We start from the raw sequence: 23,234 nt of genomic DNA, 5'->3' as shown, positions 1-23,234 counted from the left end.
CAACACATTATGTATCTTATATACACTTAATTAAAACATTTTTATTATGTGTATGTACCACGAAATGAAGTAGATGCTAAGAAGTGCTAAGAATAAAGGAAGTTTGTCTGGCTCGACGTGCTAAGAATAAGAATGAAGCTTCAACTGTCTGTAAGTTTTTTTTTTCATTATTTTCTAAATATTTGTGTGTGTGTGTATGTGTGAAAGAAATTAATAATTTAAATTTTCATGTTAGTTACGAGATACGTATGATCATATTATTGAATAGATAAAATATTTTTGCCATTTAGAGAAATTAAATTATTCAAAAATCAATTTTATATCGATAAAGTCGATTGAATAATTCTGATTATTTTTTAATCAATGTCATTTGTCCTTCAATCAAGGCCTTAAATTTCTATTCGTAATCTTTATTCATTTATCGCATTAACAAAATGTCTGATAGTGATTTCTGTTATACCACCGTATCAAATCAACAAAGCTGATCGACACATACCTGATGAGATAACCCGCGATAGCATGAATGTACTTTAGATAAATATTTGCGTAATATTTGAGTAATTGATAGGGTGTACAGGCGATTGATAGTCTGGTTTGTTTTCATTTCGATTGCTTCTGTCCCATTCGTCTGGCTTTCTTTTTCTTCTCTTATAATTCGCTTCTAACACGAAAGCAATCTCTCTCTTTCTTTCTTTCTGTCGAAACATCGAAGGAAACATCGTGATATTCTATGCCAATGTCTTATGTATTGTATATAGATATTTGTTGCGTAAATTTATGGCTACTACTAAATTAATGTGCATTTTATTATGCAGAATAAAATCGCGAATCTTGATATTTAACATTATTCGGCCTTTGAGATACTTCTTGTCGATAAAAGTGTCTATGAATTTTTAACTTGTTTCGTGATGTTTTCAACATGTTCTTTCCTGTTGGAATTTTTATATATGTATTATTAAAATATCATTATATGCATATTAAGCTTTGTTTAAAAAATATTTGCCATTTTTTATCTAAATGTTTGAAATATTAAATAATTTTATAAAAAAAAATAATACTACTTTGAGGGTGTAATTATATATATTTTGCTACTGCATACACACACGGAGAAAATATAATAAAAATTACAATATAACAATGTTTTGTAATTATAGAATGTACTGGCATAGAAAAGAAAAAAAATCGATATTTTTATTCAATAATATCATATACGTATTATATTTTAAAGAAGTATTGCAATTATATTCAGGTATTTTGAGGCACAAAATGCATAATTGTTAACAAATAATAAAACAAATAATAAAACAAATAATAAAACGAATAATAAAACAAATAATTTACAACTTTTACATTAATAAATATCTTAATGTCGTTATATTCCAAGTTTCAATAAATGTAAAAATAAATATATTTTTTATATAATTTGTTGTGTAAAATTTTCTCCTTGTATAAACATTGAGAATTCGTAGTTATTATTTACTTGATAATATATCGTGTATTGCAAATTTTATATTATTTAGTAATTTTTAATTTTTATTTATTATTTTATGTGCAATATATCCAATATACAAAATCTTAATATATATAAATTTATTTATATCAATTTTCTCGTCACGTACACACACATACGAACCATAAATACCAAAATATTGATAATTTCTAAGTTTATAAGTGAAACATTATGATATGATGAACAACTTAAAGTTTAGTTTGTTATTTATAAAAAATAATGTGGATAATGTAGAAAGCGGTATCACGATTGCTGCTATAACAGCTATTATTTAGCCACCAGCTATAACATCTTCCGGTAAAGACCTGTTATAGCAATTAAAATACCAGCAATTAAAGTATTTCGTAATGAGAAAAAATATGTATATGAATATAAAAGTATTTTACTATTTGTACCTTTAAATTTAAAAATTTATATGCAAACAAATGTGTGTAAACTAAGCAAAATTATTAGATTAAATTACAACTACAAGTAACTTATAATTATGTTGCCGTAAAAATATATTAGAGATCTTTTAAAAAAAAGACCGTCTGCCGATCGAAAAAAATGAGTCTCTCTTGTATAATTCCCATTTTGTCCCAATTAAACGTTAAACGTTTAACATTAAAAAATAATATATGCATGATATAATAAATAAAATAAATTTGCAAAAGAGTTTTCACGAAATTCGAATCAATCTTAATCTATTTTCTTCTTGAAGACATCTTGACCGATTACTGCTCGCCAGCATAATTTCTTGAGTCCGTAAATTATCAGGATTAAACTCGTTATATAAAATATTGCGACATCTATACTGTAATAACGGAACGTGCTCATATATCTGAAAAATGTTGTATTTCATTTATATACTTTCTCCAGTTTTACATATATATATATATCGTAGATTTATTTGCTGCATCGAACATTTCAATATACGCATTTTATATATAATTTATTTTAAATTATTTTAAATTTATTAATACAAATTTATTAATAAATTTACTAATACATTAATAATAAAAATGTGATGAGAATATAAGAGAGAAGAAAAGATGCAGATAAAATATTTTATATAAATGTTTTGATGTTTATTTACTTTTCAAGAAAACAGAAATACAATATAAAATAGAAATAGAGAATAAACATGGAAATATTAAGAAAATATTTCAAGATATGAAAAGAAGTGAGAATATGTAAGTAATAAAAAGTGGTGAAAAGAAATGAGAAAAAGAAGTTTGCAAGGGAAAAACTGAGGAAGGAAAAGAAAACTAAGATATGTATAAGAAATAATAACAATACAGGAGGAGTAGAAAAGCACTAAAGAATATAATAAAAGTATGAATAATTGTAAAAGAATATAAGTTAAGCTATATAAGTTGAGAAACAAGACCGAGATATTTTAAGATGAAACGAGATAGACGTATGATATCAGATAGTAACGTACATATATAGAAATAAGAAGGAAAAAAGTAGAAATACTAGAAGAAATAAAAATATAGATTATGTTGAATATAGAGAACCCAGACAGCACAAAAAGGCCAAAAGATGTCTTAAAGATGTCTAAAAGACTTCAAGACGTCTTTAAGTCGTCTTTTAGATGTCTTTTGGACATGTGTGCTGTCTGGGAATATTTCTTAGAAAGATGCAAACGATCGGAATTAAAAAGAAGATATAATAATGATAAATAATAATAATTGAAAAAGTATAATGATGATAACAATTGGAAAAAATATTACCTGATTGAGCTCTTCAAATGATCGGCTCCTCCATGTTTGGCGACGTGTATGACCCACCACGTGGCCAATTCTCTGGAATCAATCGGAAGATCACGCAGCAACGCGCTTCGTTTTTTAGCTGCCTCTCGATAAGAATTATTATGAAGGGCGGCAACTTTAAGTATACCTTCATGAAGTGCACTAATGGATATACCAGCCAAATCCATTACCAAAGCGTAACCCAATTTTTCTGCGTTAAATAAATATACGAAAATGTAGTAAATTAACCATTAAAAATAATTAATTTTTTTTATCGGTGAAATATCTTAAAATATTATGACTATCATTATTAGTTATGAATATTCGATTATAAGTGAAAGATATACGATTATATATAGCGTAGTAGGCAACTTTGATCAATAAAAATATAAAATTTAACTATGGTTGCGTTTTTCATTGAAATTTTTGATTAAAATTTGCAGTCAACAATTTACTTTCAACACTCGAATTATTCTTTCTATTTTTATCGTATATTCATCTTCATCTTTTCTAATCAATAATCATGCGATCAATTCCATACCTTTTTATATGTTATATCATTTTTATTAATTAAAAAACAAAGTGAAGGAAATGATTTACCGGCCTGCGCCGCGTTTCCATCGTGGTCACAAAAGACCGGCAGGACCAGAGTCGGCGCGCCATGATAAGCTGCTTCGTGAAGGGATAACAATCCACCGTGAGAAACGAAGGCGCGGAGTTTGGGATGTCCGAGTAGCTCTTGCTGCGGCCACCAGGCAGCCGTTCTCACGTTCGTCGGTAAATCTTTGATCTTGGCACCTTCCCACTTCCAGATGACGTTGTACGGTAGCGCGGAGAAAACCGCGACAAAGATCTGCCGTAGAGCCTCCGGCATTCCGGAAGCCTGCACCGACGATCCCATCGAGACGAACACGAAACCTGCGCAAAAATTGACAACGTCTCGGTGTCACATGCAAGTTTAGTCAGAGATTTTTATCGTGCACTCGTCACACGAGTCACCGCAGGGAAGATAGTATCAAAATAACACGAAATAACGTTGCATATCTCGGATCTGTACTTATACACGCAATACGGTCCCTTACGTAATATGCAAGAAATGTCGTCATGAGAGATTTAAACGAGAAGTTTAAATATTTTTATGTTGGAAGAAATCCAAAACAAGGAAACGAGGAACGAAATGTAGCAGTTTTTATCGTTTATTAAAATAACACAAGTTTACTGTTTATTCCAATTTCCTTTCTTTAAATGCGCGAAATTTTTTTATGACAATATAATAATTAATAAAAATAGTTTTAATTAATAAAATATGTTTTTTATTATATGATGAATGAAATGTCATTCTTCAAGTTCACGATAGTTTCGCTCTGAAATGTAAGAATTTTATACAGCTGTCAGAAATGTGAATTTTATATAAAAAAATAGGAAGTGAAAGGGAAAAAAGAGTACGCCTGCGATATTACCACGTCGCAGAAAGGACTCCAAATCCGAATTTAATTGCATTGCCGGTCTACAATGAAGACAAGCCACGTTCACGACGTTTGACAAGTAGGGCACGGAATCGGCCACAGTGTAATGACTGTTCTGCAAAGTCAAAGGAACTTCCGCCGTTAAATTGTACAAATCATCGGGTATGTGATCACCTGTCAAAAGCAAAAATTATCTCTATCATTATTCGTATAAATATTCAATTAAAAAATAAAAGATGTGCACGATTATTACAGCGTTACACGCAATTTTGATCAATAAACGAATAGAGTAGAATGCGAAGTTGATTTAAACGTTCACCGAGATATTTTTGAAGAGTTGGCCGAAGGTAAATGGAAATTGTGATCCAATGCATAATTTTTAAAGTGAATTGAGCTGCCACGTTTAAGACCCTTTGGAAAAAGTTCATATCTTGCGTCATCACTTTGCCGAAATATGGTGTCACCGACCATGGTGACGGATTGCCTTGACGCATAATGGATCCACTGTACAATGCCACCTGCATACATAATATATATCGTTGTTTCTATTACTATTATAATAATATTCAGCAAACGTGATTAATTTTAACGAGTCGAAAATATCGATTTTAAATATCGAAAAAAAAAAATCGGAGGAAAATGTTTTCTTTTTAAGTAAAACAGCATAAAAATTCACTTATCATCGAATCATCGACGCATCATCGACGTTATTAGAAGAATAAATGATGAAAATAGCAAAATCAATATATACATAGAATAATTGAAGTTTAACTTGTAAGTTTCTTAAACCATTTTAGCACATCTAGAGATATGTATATAAATTATTCAAGGAGGCAATTATTCTGACATATCGCCATATTAGTTACACGTAGTCGAGTGAACATAACACGGTATTCATCATTTACTTTTCATTTATATACGAAAACGTTATGATACGACAAACAAGTGTGTTTTGCACATTCCATACTCATGAGATAATTATAATGAATATCTGTATACAATTTTATTTTGATATCTGTATACAATTTTTTTTTTGATATTTTTGGTAAATCAAGCAGTAAAAAGAAAAAGTTTACGGTAGACCACACATTATTATTTTGAAACTTAATTTATTCTCGAAAATTTTCCTCCTACATTAGTCAATCTAATTTCTCAATCTAACATTTATTTTAATATAAAATAATCTCGTCTTTTCTTTTAAAATTATCAAACTTATAATTTTCTTCAGTTTTTCTTTAAAATTATTAAGTAGAGATCTGTTTGTTTATTGTACTATTTGATGTACAAAATAGAGTAAATTCTTATATAAATTCCTATAAATTAAATATGTTTAGAAATTTTCTAAAATTTATAAACGTAAATAATTAAGAAATTAAAAATGCAAACAATTAAAAAATTTATATTTTATGCACATTATAAAATGTGTAATCGTATCATTATATTGTATATATTTACAGCGACGTATTTAAAATATCTCGATAATTCTAATATAAAGAATGTGCGGTTCTCTCGAGTCAGAATTGCAACATAATCCTGTATCGTCCTTTTTACTTTGATAGCTATAATTTTTATACGAACTAAATTCATCTTAATACACATAATCATTCCATAATCCACATATTTATGTATAATATAATGAATGAATAATTATATAATATAATGAATAATTATACTATAATGAATAATTATACTATATATCACATATATTATATATAATATAATGAATAATTATACTATATATCACAAGTGATTCAAGTAAAAGTCGAGTCGACTGTTGTCTCTCTCACAGCGAGATAGAGAAACGAGCTAACTCTAACAGAAATTGAATTAGTTACGGGGAGTCTCGTCACGATTTTGCGGTTTTGGGTGAATAGCTTATTACCGTGTTGAGCATTATTGTCGGAACATTCTCGCCGTGAAGAATCCCCAGCAGACACTCGGGAAAAGCGCCGTCAATCACCGCGACATCCCATCGCGCGCGCGGATTGCCATCTGGTTTTCTTAGACCGGCCGTCGACGCCGTGTCGCGCAACAATGCCTCGCAGGACTCCCAGCCGTACCTCATGGCGTCCCATGGTGAAATCGGGAGCTCGTTCCGGAATCGGGCGCCCACCAGATCCCACTCGGACGTGAAGTTCTCGACGTAAGCCTGCCGTAAGAATTACGCGCGAGAATAATGCAAATATCTTTCGCGAAACTCGCTGTGGTGTCTTGGGACTTTAATCCCAAAACTTCGACTTACGAAAACTGCTAAGCTTTCGAATTAGGATCAAACTTCCTTGTTTTCGAAGATAGTTTCATGGAGAAAAATAGATATAAAGCGACGAATAAATCGCAGAAACAAGTTTTGCAAAATTTTCTAGTAGAAACAAACTACTCTGAAAGATTAAATGTAAGTACAAGGAGAAAGGGTGAATGAGAAAATTATAATTTTTTATTTGTTTCAAATTATTGGATCGCCACTTTACAAACAGAGCGTAAAAACGTCCGAAGGACTCCGCATCCCTTGACTCTTATAGTCGATGCGTATGCGATAAATCTTAATATTATTCGAAACATCCCATTATACTCGAATGCTGCCCATCTATATCTTATAAAAATAAAAAGTCCGCAGACAACAGGGCTAAGAAAGAAGGTAATCAACAAGGAGGTAATCGTATAAGCGGACGAATGGTACAGTAAATTACACCGCGTGTAATAAAATTAGGTAGGTCAAGAGCCAAATTGGACGGAGGAGAATAATGACGAGCGATAGCCCGCGGTGATTTCTGGGTATCATGTCCGTTTTACTGGACTGGGGCATCGAGTTTATGCGGGAGTAGATCGTAAATCACCTCGAGGATCGACGGCACCAGCTCGCGAAGGCCATTATTCGCTGCGGGACCGGAGAAAGCGCTCAGCAGTGTGACGTTGTGGCCCCGCGAACTCAGGCTCGTACCAAGGGCGACGAAGGGCACCGTGTGAGACTTGGTACCACCCAGGGTGGCCATCAGGACGTTATATCCTAGCAGAGGCTCGATCAGCGCGGAGATGCCCAGGAGGAGGACGAGCCGACGTGTCATCTTTGCGGATATCGCCAACGCTTCAGGTTCTTCTCGCTCTTATCACGAGAATGTCGATATCGCGTGCGGTACCTTCTCAACGGGGAAGACCGATCGTCTCGCGATCCTGTACCGTGGACATATCCACGTTACGCTCGAACGCGTCCCTTTCGTCACGAACTCTTTTGTGCATCGACGAAGCGAGAAACCGATGCGCGGAGGATCTGTATTCTCTCTACGGACCGTTTCCGGTCGGTTGACCGAGATGAAGAACGGGTCTTCTTACGCTCCAGTTCGCGGCACCGATAAATTGCGTCGTGATCGCGATCGTTTCGTGATCGTCGTGTCGCGAATGCGTCTCACCCGATCGCTGGTCGTCTCTGCGACTGTGGCGGATGCTGCGCGCATCCTTCGTCTCGTGTATTCTCGCACGTTTCGGGAATTACTCTTGTCTCTCCCCCTCGAAACGCACCAATATAATGGTCTGAAACACGCGAGGTCTCTCGAGTTATAAACAAGTTGTCTCATCAAGCTAGGCAACTCATTGTCATTCTAATGCACCGTCGAAAAGAAAATTGTCGGCCTGAAATTTGAATGTCTATGGTGAATCGCAGCATCGACGTGTCATGTCTCAGGCTACGCGCGCTTGTCCCTTTCAAATTCTTATTCGTTTCCGGCAAGCGTCGAATAGTTTCAAAGATGCCATCTCGCTTTGTGCTACCATCAGTTTACTCGTCGATTTTTTGCGATAATCTTCTGTGTATTCTCAAGATTCTATTAAATGAAAATGGATTCCTTTGACTTTCTCGAATGAAAGATTGATCGTAAATAAAGTATTCTTTAATGCCTCTTCTCTTAGTTGAGAGGAAATGAATTTTATCGATTGTGTAATCCCGAAGCTATTTCGTCGGCCTCTTAATCGAGAGATTTCGCTTTCTTCCTCGATACATAAATTTCTATGTAAACGAGTTTTGATTATGTAGATTAGCAAATTAATTATGTAACGGAGAGACTCACTTTCGATATCTTTATAAATGCTACAAGATATTAGATAACTGACGAACTTTCTGGAGCTTATTATTAAACTTTTATTATTTACATCTTTTTGATATCCATCTCATGATGACAATTGTAACATATAGCACAAAAGAAAATTGTAATATTTTTATCAAATATGTATGCAATTTTTACTCAGTTATTAATTTCGCTTAACCTAACTACGCTTATTATTGTCTTGAAAGGATAGATATAAATTTAATTCATTTATAATCGATTCTATTTTGACTTAAAAGCTGGAAAAACACAAAAAAGATACTTTTCACTGCATCTTTATGTTGTGGTCTACGTGTGTGTGCTTACATTCAAGCAACTTTGTTTTTCTCTTTTTCCCATCAACTTCTCTTTAAATCACTTCAATTTGCAAAAACCGTTGGTTAAAAATCTCTCCATTTATTATCGATTACTTTTTACTTCTGGTGCGACATCGCGGAGTCGCGGTTTTACAAAGTATCCTATCTAAACGTTTCTTTTGCTTTTGATAGCTTTCGAAGAGCTTGGTGTGGTTTCGCGTATCTCTTTTGCAGATCCTTTCTCTCGTCTTGAAGTACTTGAACTTCTTCTACCGGTCTAATATTCAAAGAGAAGCACTGTAGAAGATGACGCGCAACTTTCAAGACATGCGACTTTTTAAACCGTCGCGTCGACCGATCTTTTACGATGTATCGTGTATTGAAAATCAAGTATTGTTGAGAACGCTCGTCAATTTTCGCTCAATTACTTCTTCCTTTCTCCGACCAGGTGAAGATCTCTTAATCCTTCCTTTCTTCTGACCTTCTTTACTCCTTTCACGCGATTCCTCGGCGATGTCAGTCTTGATCTTCTGAAACTGTACACAACTTTCACTAATAACACACACCTCGTATGCGCGATCGCTCGTGGTGATAATTCAATCCTGGAAATATCGATGCTATTTCCCGCCTTCTGTGGTTCCTCGTATCATTACTAACATCTTCATTCAAACTTTCGAGATTAAGATATTTTTAAAAATTAAATCGAAATTGACAAATTTGGAGCCACAGGGCAATAATTGGAGCTCAAGGAAGAAACAACACTTCCTTCTTTCTGATTATTCGTATGTTTCAAATTAAAAATAATTACATTAACAAAAAATGAACGTTTCGGATCATCTTTTGATCCCTCTTCAGCGCGACATTAACATATGCATTACAAATTGTTGTACGTGACGTATTAAATTATAAAAATATACGTTCTCGACGCATAGGTAACGTTAAATTGCATCTCGCAGAGGTCTGGTAAGCATATATTGTTTCTAATAATTCTTTAAATTATTGTAATTATTGTAATATGCCAAAGTAAGTGTAAGTTAAGTTCCAATAAATCTAACAAATCGAGTGAAAATATGAATACAAAGAAATATTATACGTGAGTGAAATATTATACGAGAGTTTTATATTTTGTTTTAATTATTAATCAGAAACATGACTCCCCAGATTCCGCGCTTTTTACAAATTGATAACTATATGCCGTTGTATATATCTCATGTTAGCTTGAGATTTAATGATGAAATATATAAATATATCCTCGGTTGTTAGGATGTAAACTGAGGACGAACTCGGTTGACTTGATAATAACAAACATAATATATGTGAACAAACGTCTCATATTTTCGATATATTATCGATTATCATGCATTTGGAACGATAATCGATAATTTATCGAAAATATGAGAGGTTTGTTCACACATACATATATTTGTTATTATCAAGTTAACCGAGTTTGTCCTCAGTTTACGTCCCAACAACCGAGGATATATTTATATATTTCATCATTGAACTTCAAGCTAACATGATATACATAGCGGTATACAGTTATCAATTTGTAAAAAGCGCAGAATTTGGTGAGTCCCGTTTCTGACTAATAATTAAAACATAAAAAATTAATTCACGTATAATATTTTTTTATATTCATATTTTCACTCAATTTGTTAGATTTATTGGAACTTAACTTACACTTACTTAAGACACTTTGTCATATTACAATAATTACAATAATTTGAAGAATTATTAGAAACAATGTGCTTACCAGACCTCTGCGAGATACAATTTAACATTACCTATGCATCGAGAACATATATTTTTATAATTTTTATAATTTAATGTATCAACAACACTTTGTAACGCATATTGTTAAGGTCGCTCTCTGAAGAAGGATCAAAAGATGATCCGAAACGTTTGCTTTTTGTTATTGTAATTATTTTTAATTTAAAATATACGAGTAATCAGAAAGAAGGAAATGTTGTTTCTTCCTTCGCTCCAACTACCGCGCTGTGGCTCTAATTTGTCAATTTCGATTTAATTTTTAATTATTATTATTCCAGCCAAATTTCAATTTATTTAAGATATTTCTTTGCATGCGTAAAATACATTATGTGAATGAACGAATTGTTTCAAACTGAATATCTTAAATTGAGGTCCAATTAATTTCTCTTCGCCGGTTTAATTTGTAAACAAAGAATCATAGTGTTGTAATGTATTCTTGTATATATTACTTGCTTGTTAACGTTTCTATCTGCGATAATTTATCAAATCCGTTCTCGTAAAATTTGCAATTCAATCACCGCTACACCCACATTAGTTACATACAGTCGACGATACAAAAATTATCGATGAAATATAAACCACAAGGAGAGTAAAACTCGAATCAGACCTGATTCACGTGTAAATTCAGTTACGGAGACTCGATTTCCACCACTGCGATATATCTATTCCCCGGTGTATTTAACCAATTTTTTGTCGCTGCTTCCGCCTTTCCGATTTATATTCATACACAATTTGTTTTCGAATCACGTAGTCAACTAGCAAATCTTTCTATCCCGTGCGTCGCGCTTTTCGTTTCGCTTCATGGCCGGATCGACGTGCCGAGCACGGAAGCACGGACCTTGAAATCGGTATCGGTGGTGTACAACTCACTCGCGAAGCTCGCGTATCGGCGAGCGTGAAAGTTTGACTGTGCCAACGGCAACTTTAATGATCAGCTGAACTCTAGAGAGAGAGTTTTGCCTCCCACCAGGACGTTCTTCATCGTCGGTCACGGTACCCGTGAAGATGTGTTTGCTGCGCTCCCGCGCATACCTACCCGTTTGCACGAATGCTTGTTGATTCGATTGGGCATCTCGATGACTGTGAAATTTTAATTGCATGATTATAGCGAAACGTTGTCATTGAAATTTTATCGAAGAAAAATGTTATTAAATGTGTCTCTTATTGAAACAATAATTTATTTTAATTTCCCTAGTCTTTCTCTTATTCTTATAGATTTATATTATAGATTTCTCTTTCTCTTATTCTTATTCTAGATGATGTACCAAGTGATGTACATAGATGAATAAATATAAATATGGAGAATATACAAATTATTGAGAATAAATATTATATTTCTAATATTTAATAGAGGCGATAAAGAAAAAAAATGCTATACTAAAAGTACTGTGAATAAATTACTTTACTTACGTGTGCGTGATAATTTAGCAATGAAACTCATTTCAAGGATGTAATTTCTGTTACTTTAACATAATGTTATCTTTTTATCAAAATTTGTTCAACGAAACAAGTGAAATTTTTCTTCGTTCTCGATCTAGAGAGAGGATAAACTTCCTTTCACTTTATTTAAAAGATTACAATTTACTTATCGACGATTACTGGCAACACCATCGCCTCTCTCTTTCCCTGTTCACTCGTAATTATATACACGTAACTAGGTAATTTACGGTTATCTCGAATATATTCCATAGAACAAGTTTTGATTTTTTATCTTCTTGTAAGTGTATCAAGGAAAATTAAAGTCTAACGACGGGATGCGATTGATAGATTAATCATATCTATAAAAAAGAGTTCGTGCTCGAGTTAAATGTAATTTGTTGTTCGAGACTGTAATATGACATTTGTACAGCCACTTATAAGCAACTTGTGCTGATAATTTCGTAATTATAAATTTGATATAATTTCCGCTTGAATTTATAAAATCTAATTGCTTCATCACTTTTCTATCTTTGTTATACATTACATCTTCATTATGCATACTTCATTTTATATTATTTCCTTGTTATATTCGAAGTGTTATATTCGATTACAGAATTATGATAATTTCCGGTTATGTAACTCACCCGGTTGCGATTTAGTTATTTCGAAACCTCGAAATCTTGACTCTCTATTCTCTCGATTAATAATCGTCTTTGACCGAGAAGTCATAATATAAAGTTATAAAGTAAACGTACACGAAATTGTGACAAGAATTTCGCGAAAGGGAGCGAACTCGCTACTTTAAGAATTAAGGCAGATTTCACTGATTCAATTTAATGTACCGTTACATCTTGTGCAAACAAAATCTTTCAAGATGATAATTTATTTGTTCAAATAGAACATAAAAAACGATTTTTATCAATGTTATGTTTTATTATGTTTAATTATATGATTAATAATAAAAATTTGTTAGTTTGTTTTATTTACAAAATAAGATATTTGTTTTATTGATAATTGACATAATTTTATAATATAATATATAAAAATGTTTTTTAATACATTTTACATATACATATATACAATATTTTAATATATCTACGCAATATATATACATAAAATATAATACAAATTACGGAAATTATTCATAGAATTTCTCTTTCTTTTTTTTTCTATCTCTTTTGTAAATTTCTAAAAGTTGATAACCAAAAATAGTAGAAATAATTAATATAACAATATCTTTCTGCTATATAATAAATTCAATATTTGATTACAAAAATTTCGCTAATCTTGGTCTTCACGATATGTTTGTCTTGAAAGTGAGAAAAATTTTAACAATTTTAGATTTAATTTAAAATTCTTATACCGCATATCACACATACTCTAGCTAGTAGCACATTAAATTACATTAAAAATAGCTCTTTCTATTTTAGCCTTAAATATTTCAATATTGTGTTTACGTAATAGAACATTTCTAGAAAATCGAGATGTATAAAGCATAAGAAAAGTGATAAAGAATGATTATAATCTTCATTAAACTGCGTAATTATAGATATTTTCAAAAAAAATATTATGTATCTCAATATCTATAGAAGAAAAAATCAAACTGGCTTTTTATACTAATAATTTCCATATATATTTAACATAGCGAAACCAATTGTCCCGAAATAAGATAATTAAATTGTAGATGACTGAGCACACTCAATATAATATATAATTAATTTGATTTGATGCATTAATGCGCATCGATGCGCACAAAAAGGTTGCACAATCGTGTGTATGTGCTATAGATCGAAATACGCTTGTAATATATGAGCGATTAAATTAGTGAAATGTTCACAAGCTATCATGTTACTTAATAAAATGTATGTTAAACATTTTATCGCGCAATCAAGGAAATTGCGTTACGCTTTTTTGTATTTCGAGAATTGTGTACGCGATAGTGTATCTAACATATTTCGCTATAAAATTGCATATGAATCAACATCCCGTGCATCATTAATCAAATTTATCTTCGTGTATAAGATAATTAATTAAATATCACTTGATCTTGACACTTGCCATCTTTACATATATTTTGAGAATACATGAATATTAATTTGTTATTTAAAGTTAAATTTTTTTAAATTTATATTATTCGTTATCCGTTATTCGTTATCCGATATTACATTATTATTTGTATTATTTGCTATTTGAATAATTTATCATTTACATTATTTTCATTATTTTCATTATTCATACTACATTTAATATTTTAATATTAATGTAATACTTTATTTGAATTTTTATTAAAAATGTGAAAATATTAATTAACATGAACATCAATGTATGATTTAATTTTTCTTGTGATTAGCTTAATGTATTTAAATTTTTTCAATTTAATGTATCTTTTGAATAAATAAGACTTTTCTAACTAATGTATAGTATAGCAAAGATTTTATCTCTATTACCATTATTTAATAAATAATAGAATAATGAAAATATTATTCAGAAAAATTTTTATTTAAATAAAAAATTAAATAAATTGTTGTTTGAATGAAAATATATCTAATTAATTATGAAGAAATTAGGAATTATCTATTTTATATTTTATATATTGGATGAATAAAAGTTCTGTATTGGAATGACACGCGATAATTAATTTGTCGCGGAATATCGCAGCTTTCCACTTATCCGGTGTCAAATCATTAGTGTTTTACGACATTCTCCCGTTTTACGATTTGTTTAGCAATGCGAGTGAACCGTGATAATTTTAAAATTAATCTTCATGCAAGCTTTATCACTCCACAGATCGACGCGTGCGTTCCGCGTTTTGACGTTTCGTTGACTGTCAAATCGTGTGATTTTACAAAGTTAGATTTGATCACACGCAACAAACAAGAGAAAGGAAGCGTTGTTGTTGATTCTTGCTGACGTGCCTTTTCAACTCTGGTTATGATGTTGAAGCATGTCAAGATAAGCTAAATGCACACTATACATAACGTCACGTCAACGTAACATCAAATATTTTCTTATGAAGCAATACACATTGATCTGACATTAGAAGCCTATATAAAAATATTTGACGTTACGAACAGTGTGCATTCAGCCATACTCGTTGAATCTGAATTGCTTTAGGAAACCTATGTGCATAGGTCCAATCTCAATCTAGTCCTTCCTTATCCTGTTTTTTCGTTATATTATCGACTAGGAAAAAGAAGGAAGAAAAAATAGATTAAATGAGGCGATTTATTTTGTGACATTTAATCTCCTTAGTTTACATATGTATTCATGAAAGAGATATCGTTGACGAAAATATGCATGAAAATCTGAGTTCACTAGACATCACACAATTTACATCACATGTACTATTATAATATGATGCTGTACTTTTCATATACACAAACTATATGAAAAATTCAGAATATTCATAGATATTCACAAATAAGCTTCTTGTTACATCTATAATTTACATAAATCTATGATTTACATAACATATATACATACACATACATTTTATTTTATTTAGTAGCCACACGTTTTTACATAAATATTCAAAATAATATTGTTTTAATCTTTACAAATAGCTAAAAATATGAAATTTAAAATTTAAAAAAAGAATTATTTTCAGTTTTTCAATTTTGAAAAATACTATTTCTTAAGTAATAATTAATTAATATAGCCTTTGAATAAAATATTGTTGTATTTATTTAAAATCTCGATATATTTTTACAAAATTATAATTTTTCTCTCTATCACGATATTTATTTATAATCAAATCTGCATTTTTACAGCATCAACGCTATATACAATATTTAATTAGTGACATGTTCTCCGTGTGCGATTTATGTCGAATAAACTTTATTAACTTTAAACGAAAATTTAGAACGTTATCGTATATTCACCGCAATTTTTCACACATTTTGCGACTACATATATTTTTACAAAATTGATAGATTAAAAGCACTCAGAGCGCGCATATATATATATATATATATATATATATATATATATATATAAAGTATATTTATTACTTGTGCTAATAATCAACATACTATACATTGCAATTTATCTTTCTTTTATGTCTTTATTATAACATATGACAATCGTATTATCTACAATATGCAATGCATTGTGTGTCTTTTATATTTTACGTAATGCATGGTCATTTTTTTTCATTTAGAGAAATGCAAATACTAATGTTAAATTTTAGTCTTTCCAATCATACACAATTATATACAATTTTAAATAATCAAATATATATAATTCACGTTTTATTATTCGAAACTCGTTCAACAGTGTGTGGCTCCTTGCAAAAATCAGGTGAATCAAGTTTTCCATAATGCGGTCAAATCGACTTTACAAGAGAAAAAGGAAGCATCGTTTTAAAACTTTCTAAAATATCTGCCTCTTTTCAGGGCCACGGGGAGAAAGACGGAATATCGCGAAAAAAATATCTTTATTGCTATCTTCTTATATGTTCGCTCATCGTTTCGAGTCAATTTCATTATTCTCGATTCGCGCGAAAATATTCGTACAACGGATTGCGCATTTAAAAGGCGCATAACGTAAGAATAACTTTTCCCGAATTCGCGTACAGGCATTCGATATTACCAAGAGTTGCGAATTGTCATGAGATAATTTTTGTCCATCTCACCGTGAAAATATCTTGCGTGATTATATAAAACTGATTTTTGCCTGATACTGTAAATTTTATCGTTAAGCTTGCATCACCGATTTCTTAATGAAACTTTCTATTTTATAAAATTAATTCGGGTGATTATTAATTTCGTGTAATATATAATATATAAATATTACATTGTTACTGATTATTTATTGGATCTATCCATAGAATTAATCACTTTTTACTAGATCTTGATATTCCATATCTTACGACGGCGTTTTCCGTCATTTTACGCCGCATCTTCAAAAGCATGTTTTTTTTCCTTCTCCTGTCTTCTCCTCATCTTACGACCAATTTACCGCCTGGATCTGGGTGATATCCGGTTTCACGGGTATCTTTTTCACGTACGAAGCTGCCTCAGGTTTTCGGGCGTTCACTGTAGAAAGTGACGCGCCATCAACGTCTCGTTTTATCACAAATTCTTTCACGCGCCAATTTAGATTGCGTGCGTTCTCAATCGTGAAGGCTAGGTGCAATATTGACACCAGAAAATGACACCTTCCATAATTTTGATCGTCAATAAAAGTACACTTAGAAAGAAAAAGAGAGAGAGAGAGAGAGAAAGAGAGAGAGAGAGAGAGAGAGAGAGAGAGAGAGAGAGAGAGAGAGAGAGAGCCATGTATTTGTGTTATGTTATTTTGTACAAAATTACTTTAACAATATTTTATATTTTGACATCGTTTTTTTCTCGAGCGATGGTTTATTTCGGAATAGATAATAAATTTTTTTAAGAGCGTGAGTTTTGCAAGCTTTCATTAATTATATAAATAAATAATATAATAATAATATAATATAAATACAATACATATAATATATAATATATATATATGTAATGATAACACAATATATATATATATATATATATATATATATATATATATATAAATAGATAATATGTATAAATAAATAGATAAAAATATAAATAATGAATTAAAATTTATTATAATAAATAAATAAATTTAATAAAATCTAAAGTTGAATTTGTACACTAAATTGTTACTTCAATATTTTTAAAATTTAAAAAGTGCAAAATAACATGTGAATCTATTTTCATATTTTATACATATAATAAGTGCCTATTTACAAGCGTAATATAAGCTGTAAGATATAATTTGAAAATGCAGTTGTGGTAAAACGATATTATTGATCGTTGGCGGACCGCACGAATCTTTCTGGACGAGAGAAGCGGTGAAAGAGGAAACTAGGAAATTGCAATTAACATCCGATATATAGTAACCGCCGATTTAATGAATACCTTTGAGCTTTATAATATTTAACAAAATATGTTCTTAGTTTAATGAAGCGAAACTTTAATAATATACTGTCATGTTTAATGGCGAAACAGGGAGTTATTATTTCCAGAAAAGTTATTGAAAATGTTTTGGATAATTTATTGTGTTACTTTAATTTTTTGGATTATCAATTCTCACAATTACACTCTCCGTGAAAGTATATTGCGATGATTCTTGACTTTCCATTTGGATTTTTTAAAGAGAAGTTAAACGAAATATTGTTAATTATAAAAATTATGTCACAATTTTAATAAATGTTTGAATAGCTGAACGATACGAAGATTTTTTTATAGATTAATCATTTTTTTCTCAAGGAAGATGTACTATATCACTTACTTAAATTTATTATTACGCAATTAAAAAAGAGGAGCCTAAGAAAACATTGTGGTGCTAATGAGTTATCGACTATGCGGCAAACCACATACAAATCTGACGCAACCGTATGTTTCTCAAACAGAACTGAATATTTGACTTGGAATTTACGAGACGCTATGAGACGCGAGCCGCATCTGTTAGAACGAAACAGCTTTTCCCTCGAGGCGTATTTGACACACGGCGCAAAACAACCACATATTTAACAATACTCTTTCACAATTAACACGACAATCTAACTGCGGTAACTCTTTCTAACTGAAAGTTACCCTCTCTACAGGTATGATGACAGCTTGGAAGGTTATCTGTATTCCATTTGTCGCGAGACGGTGCGATTCAGTTGAGTCTATTGTGTACATTAGTTGATTTTGCAATACAATGCCTAACCGCATGCGAAAATCTCGGCAAAAACGGATTACATAAAATCCATGCAATTATAATATTAACTAAGGGAATCAATGTCATTGAAAGTGATGATATTAAACTTGAAATTATAAGCTCATTTATTCTTACAATTTCTATAAATTATTAATGCGCGTTATGAGCGTTTATTTTATTAAATCATACAATAAACGTGCTTCATATTTAATTTCTTGTTAAGAAATTATTTTCCTAATAAACACATTCAACATGAATTTGAATTACAAATAGATTAAACATTAAATACATTAAACTGAGAAATGGATTTGTGTTATACATACTTGAATTGCATATATATTGATGCATCAATTGTGCACATATTAATACAGAAACATGATAGTAATGTAAAATCATCAATCAAAATTAAGCCATATCGAAATAATTATGAAGTAGTTAACCTCGATTGCTATATTTACATTTAATATACTCTAAATGCAGCCGGAGTTACTGATACTTTCACATTTGCATTCTTTTTTTTATGTTAAATGCTTGTGTGCAATATCTCGCGTTAACCGGTACGAATGCATGGATTTTTCATCATCTAGAATAATATCGATTTGGTGGATTTAGGTCAAGTTTTTCAAGAAAAATTTATCAAAGTCAAGAATTATTGCTCACGAAGAAAAAGATCAATAATTTTAATTTCAATGCTGTACAATCTCGCAAAACATGAAGGCATAATCGAGTTCTTAATAAATGAAAGTTATGATATAATTATATTGCCTGAGGCAGAAATTTTGCGGAGTGTTTCTTCAGAATAAAAGACATGTTTAATCGAAGGTACGATAAAAAGATAAATGTAATTGTAAATTTTTACATATATATTATATACATAATAATCGAAAAATGTGTAATAAATATATGTTTCATCGAAGCGTAAAAATTCGACGAAAATAATCAACATATATAATATTACGAGAATTTTTTCTTTGGGGTCTCAAATAGAATCGCAATAATATAAATTGGTAGAAACAAAAAAACGTTTTGCCAAAATAAACAAATTGGAATATAATATTATTGTACATATATTCCTATCTTATTATATCCAATAGTCTCTCATTTAATAACATTAAATAATCATATTCTAATTGTTATCGAAATATTGACTATTTGTTGCTATTAGAAGAACATCAATTATTTATAATTATAATTATTTGTATCTTAAGAGAATAAAGTCTGTTTTAATCAAAACGTTACTTTTATTAAAAATATGTTCTACGTTTCTTCCACGTTTTTAAATGAATTAACATATTGATCGATATTGTTGTTGCTTACTCTCACTTTTCCGTTTATAGAGAACCACGCAATAGAAACTATGAAATTAAAAGAGAAAAACCATTGTCAGGAAATAATTAAAGAGAATAAAATTCATCAGTCGTGCTTTGTAAATTTTTCAATAGAGCGTCTTAATTAAATTAGAAATAATTTGTGATAAATATTTATATATAATTCGTTGATTAAAATCGAAATCAAAAGACTAGTATGAATTGAAATGCCGATGTTGGAATGCAAATTAAAGTTTTATACAGAAGAATATACGCATGTTTTGACTTTAAATCACCTTCAGTCGCAGTTTCTTTTCAAACCAATTATATCGATTAAATAATTTTAACATTTATTTAATAATAATTTAATAATAATTAGATAGACTAATTTTTTCGCGTTAAGAATAAAAGTATCAAACGATGAAACGAGGAGAGATTTCTCAATCTTCAAGAGACGCGCGGATCTTCGTTAAAGCGGAGTCCATCCAGAAAATGTTAAGAAGAACTCGCGGAGAGTGACACGAATGCGACGACCGTAAATTTTCCTCGCGATTTCACTTTCTCCGATGTGGCATAATTACGCGTGTTACGAATCGTAATGCTTGATTCCGCGCGACATGGTCGCGCTCGCGTAACGCAATCGCGCGATCGTATTTTAACAATGCCAGATCCACAAACGTGACAACTATACAGTAGAACCCCATGTAATGAGGAATACGTCCAGCGTTATATATGACATTCATGATTTACCTAAAATTGAAAAAGAAATTATATTGTTTATCATATTGTATTTTTTATTATAAAAGAAACACAAAAAATTTACCTTTAATATATTGTCAATAAAATTTTTTATTTTATTTTAAAATAAAACAGAAAACAGAAGTTAACAGAACTTCTTCATTACGTAAGTTAAATTATGTAATTTTTTTTCTATAATTTCTTCGTTATGTAATCTAACAAAGTGAATCGAAGTAAAATTTAGATATAGACTTAGAAATTAAAAATTTGACATGTATCTATATGCTGATCACGTTATACGCCTATCGCTATTTTTCCACTGCGTTATAAAAGTATACAGAGCGCTATAAGGAGATCTATTGTTTTTCTCATGTCTATGATACGCGTATTTGTATTCAGATTGAGAAACGATGAATATCGGTAATATTGGTAGCGATGATACATCGTATCTCATATCTAAAATCAATTAGCATGCAGTGAATATTTTTGTTTCTCTCGCGTATTATTTGCAATCTGCATGCAATTATTCTGCTATTTGCAATTTTGCAGGTTAACAACTTTAGGATTTTCTCATTTGCAAAACAGTTGATAGTCTCTTTTGCGTTTATAATTTTGTAGATTTATTTTTAAAGAACATTTTTTTATATGTTGATATCAAAAAGCTCAAAAATTATTTTTGGATGTAAAGTTATTTATTGTTACTTTATTTTATTTGCGAAATTCATTACTTGAACAGATTAATTGAATATTTTGTCGTCGAGCCTTTTTGAAGCATACTACAATATTTTTTGAATTTTTGAAGATAGATAGAAACTAGATCCTTTTTTAATTACATATCTTGATATATTTAATTTTTCTTTTATCTATTTTTTTATATTTCGCGCTTGTATTTACGTAGATAATACATAACTGCATTAAATATTTTTATCGCTTAGAATTTTATTTTTTTTTCTTTCTTTCATGGTTTTTTTATTTCAATTCATACTTTGTTTAACTGTTACTAGAATGTTACAAAGTGCGCGCTATTTTGTTCTATTATATAATATCAGAGAAAATGCATATCTATAAAATTTATATATAATATTAAATATATAATTGCACTATGTGTGTGTGTGTGTGTGTGTGTGTATAAAAATATTAAAAGTAAATATATACAATATTTATAATTACTTCGAAAAAAATGTATTTGTATCTTTTGCATTATTTTCTTGAACGTATTTACGCACACACATACATGCACAAAATGATAGAAATAATGCATCAATAACTATTAATAAAGTTTTTTTTATATAAAAATAGAGTTATAATAATTTTTTAACGCTATATTACACTAGAGACACTAAAACTATTGATTACTGTCTATTAACAGTCTAAAACAAGTGATTTTTCGTTTCGTAAACTGTTTAGCATATTTTATTATGAAACAAAGGAAGAGAAAGAAAGAATGAATGTACCAGCAATTTTATTAAATACAAAAACATTGAAAATATATTAATGAAAGATACTTATCTGCAAAGAGACATTTTCTTTCAAACGGTTAAAACAAAGGACGAAGAAATAAAGATAGCGCATCAATGTTTAAATTTTTCTTTCATTTTAAAGGTTTTCTCATTACTATATCGTCAGTTTTTAAATAATGAAAGTGTGTCAATACTTTTTTCAAATTATATTTTAATGTATTACATATATATTATTACATATATATATTATTCTAATATATTACATATACGAAGTGATCGATTACATATCGATCAGTATCTATTTTAATTAAAATTAATCATCGATTCAATCGATGAATAGATATGTATTTCTTTTTTAACATTAATGGCGCACATCAATGTGGTGAATATACATATATACATATTTGTTTCTTTTTATTTTTATTTTTTTGCAACTTTACTTTACATGGATATTTATTTTATTTTATTTTATTTTTTTTTTCATAAAGTCGACGTTATCAAGTTATACTAGTAAGAGGCGTACGCGTTCAACACATTTGTATACATATTCTTATGGAAACTTTAGAATTCTTCGAGCGAATATTACATCTTTTATGATAGACTTTTTGTTAAAGATTAAGCAAACAGATGGATATAACAAGAGCAACATTAGCAATATATATATTATATATATCAGGTTATACATATCACGTTTGTCAAAGAAAAATCTTCTTTTTAAAAAGTTGTTTTTTTTTCAATA

General features: G+C 30.2%; 2 protein-coding genes across 5 annotated transcripts in view; one reads left to right on the top strand and one right to left on the bottom strand.

Moving 5' to 3' along the window:
• The window catches only part of LOC145961090 (uncharacterized), a 146,295-nt gene that overhangs the window by 2,755 nt on the left and 120,306 nt on the right, over positions 1-23,234 (top strand). Inside the window, exon 2 of the mRNA XM_083080934.1 lies at positions 71-150. The gene's annotated coding sequence lies outside the window, so the exon portion shown is untranslated. The remainder of the gene's footprint in view (positions 1-70; positions 151-23,234) is intronic.
• Ugt50b3 (UDP-glycosyltransferase family 50 member B3) lies at positions 1,437-11,769 on the bottom strand. 4 transcript variants are annotated; one of them, XM_083080939.1, is made up of 9 exons: positions 11,319-11,769; positions 9,528-9,635; positions 7,544-8,524; positions 6,592-6,858; positions 5,029-5,227; positions 4,704-4,883; positions 3,844-4,161; positions 3,226-3,454; positions 1,437-2,330 (listed from the first exon to the last, which is right to left on the bottom strand). In XM_083080939.1, exons 3-9 carry the CDS (start codon positions 7,769-7,771, stop codon positions 2,189-2,191), a joined length of 1,563 nt encoding a protein of 520 aa, XP_082937065.1. In that variant the 5' UTR covers positions 7,772-8,524; positions 9,528-9,635; positions 11,319-11,769; the 3' UTR covers positions 1,437-2,188. The 4 variants fall into 4 exon arrangements, with proteins under 4 accessions (XP_082937065.1, XP_082937062.1, XP_082937063.1 ...); XM_083080936.1 differs by having other exon boundaries at positions 7,544-9,635; XM_083080937.1 differs by having other exon boundaries at positions 7,544-9,635; positions 11,477-11,769.

Source organism: Camponotus vicinus, unplaced genomic scaffold (genome assembly GCF_025532165.1).
Source record: "Camponotus vicinus isolate PSW18456_S1 unplaced genomic scaffold, iyCamVici1.0 SCAF_10, whole genome shotgun sequence".
Classification (NCBI taxonomy): Eukaryota; Metazoa; Arthropoda; class Insecta; order Hymenoptera; family Formicidae; genus Camponotus; species Camponotus vicinus.
This window is presented reverse-complemented; position numbering and strand designations above follow the sequence as displayed.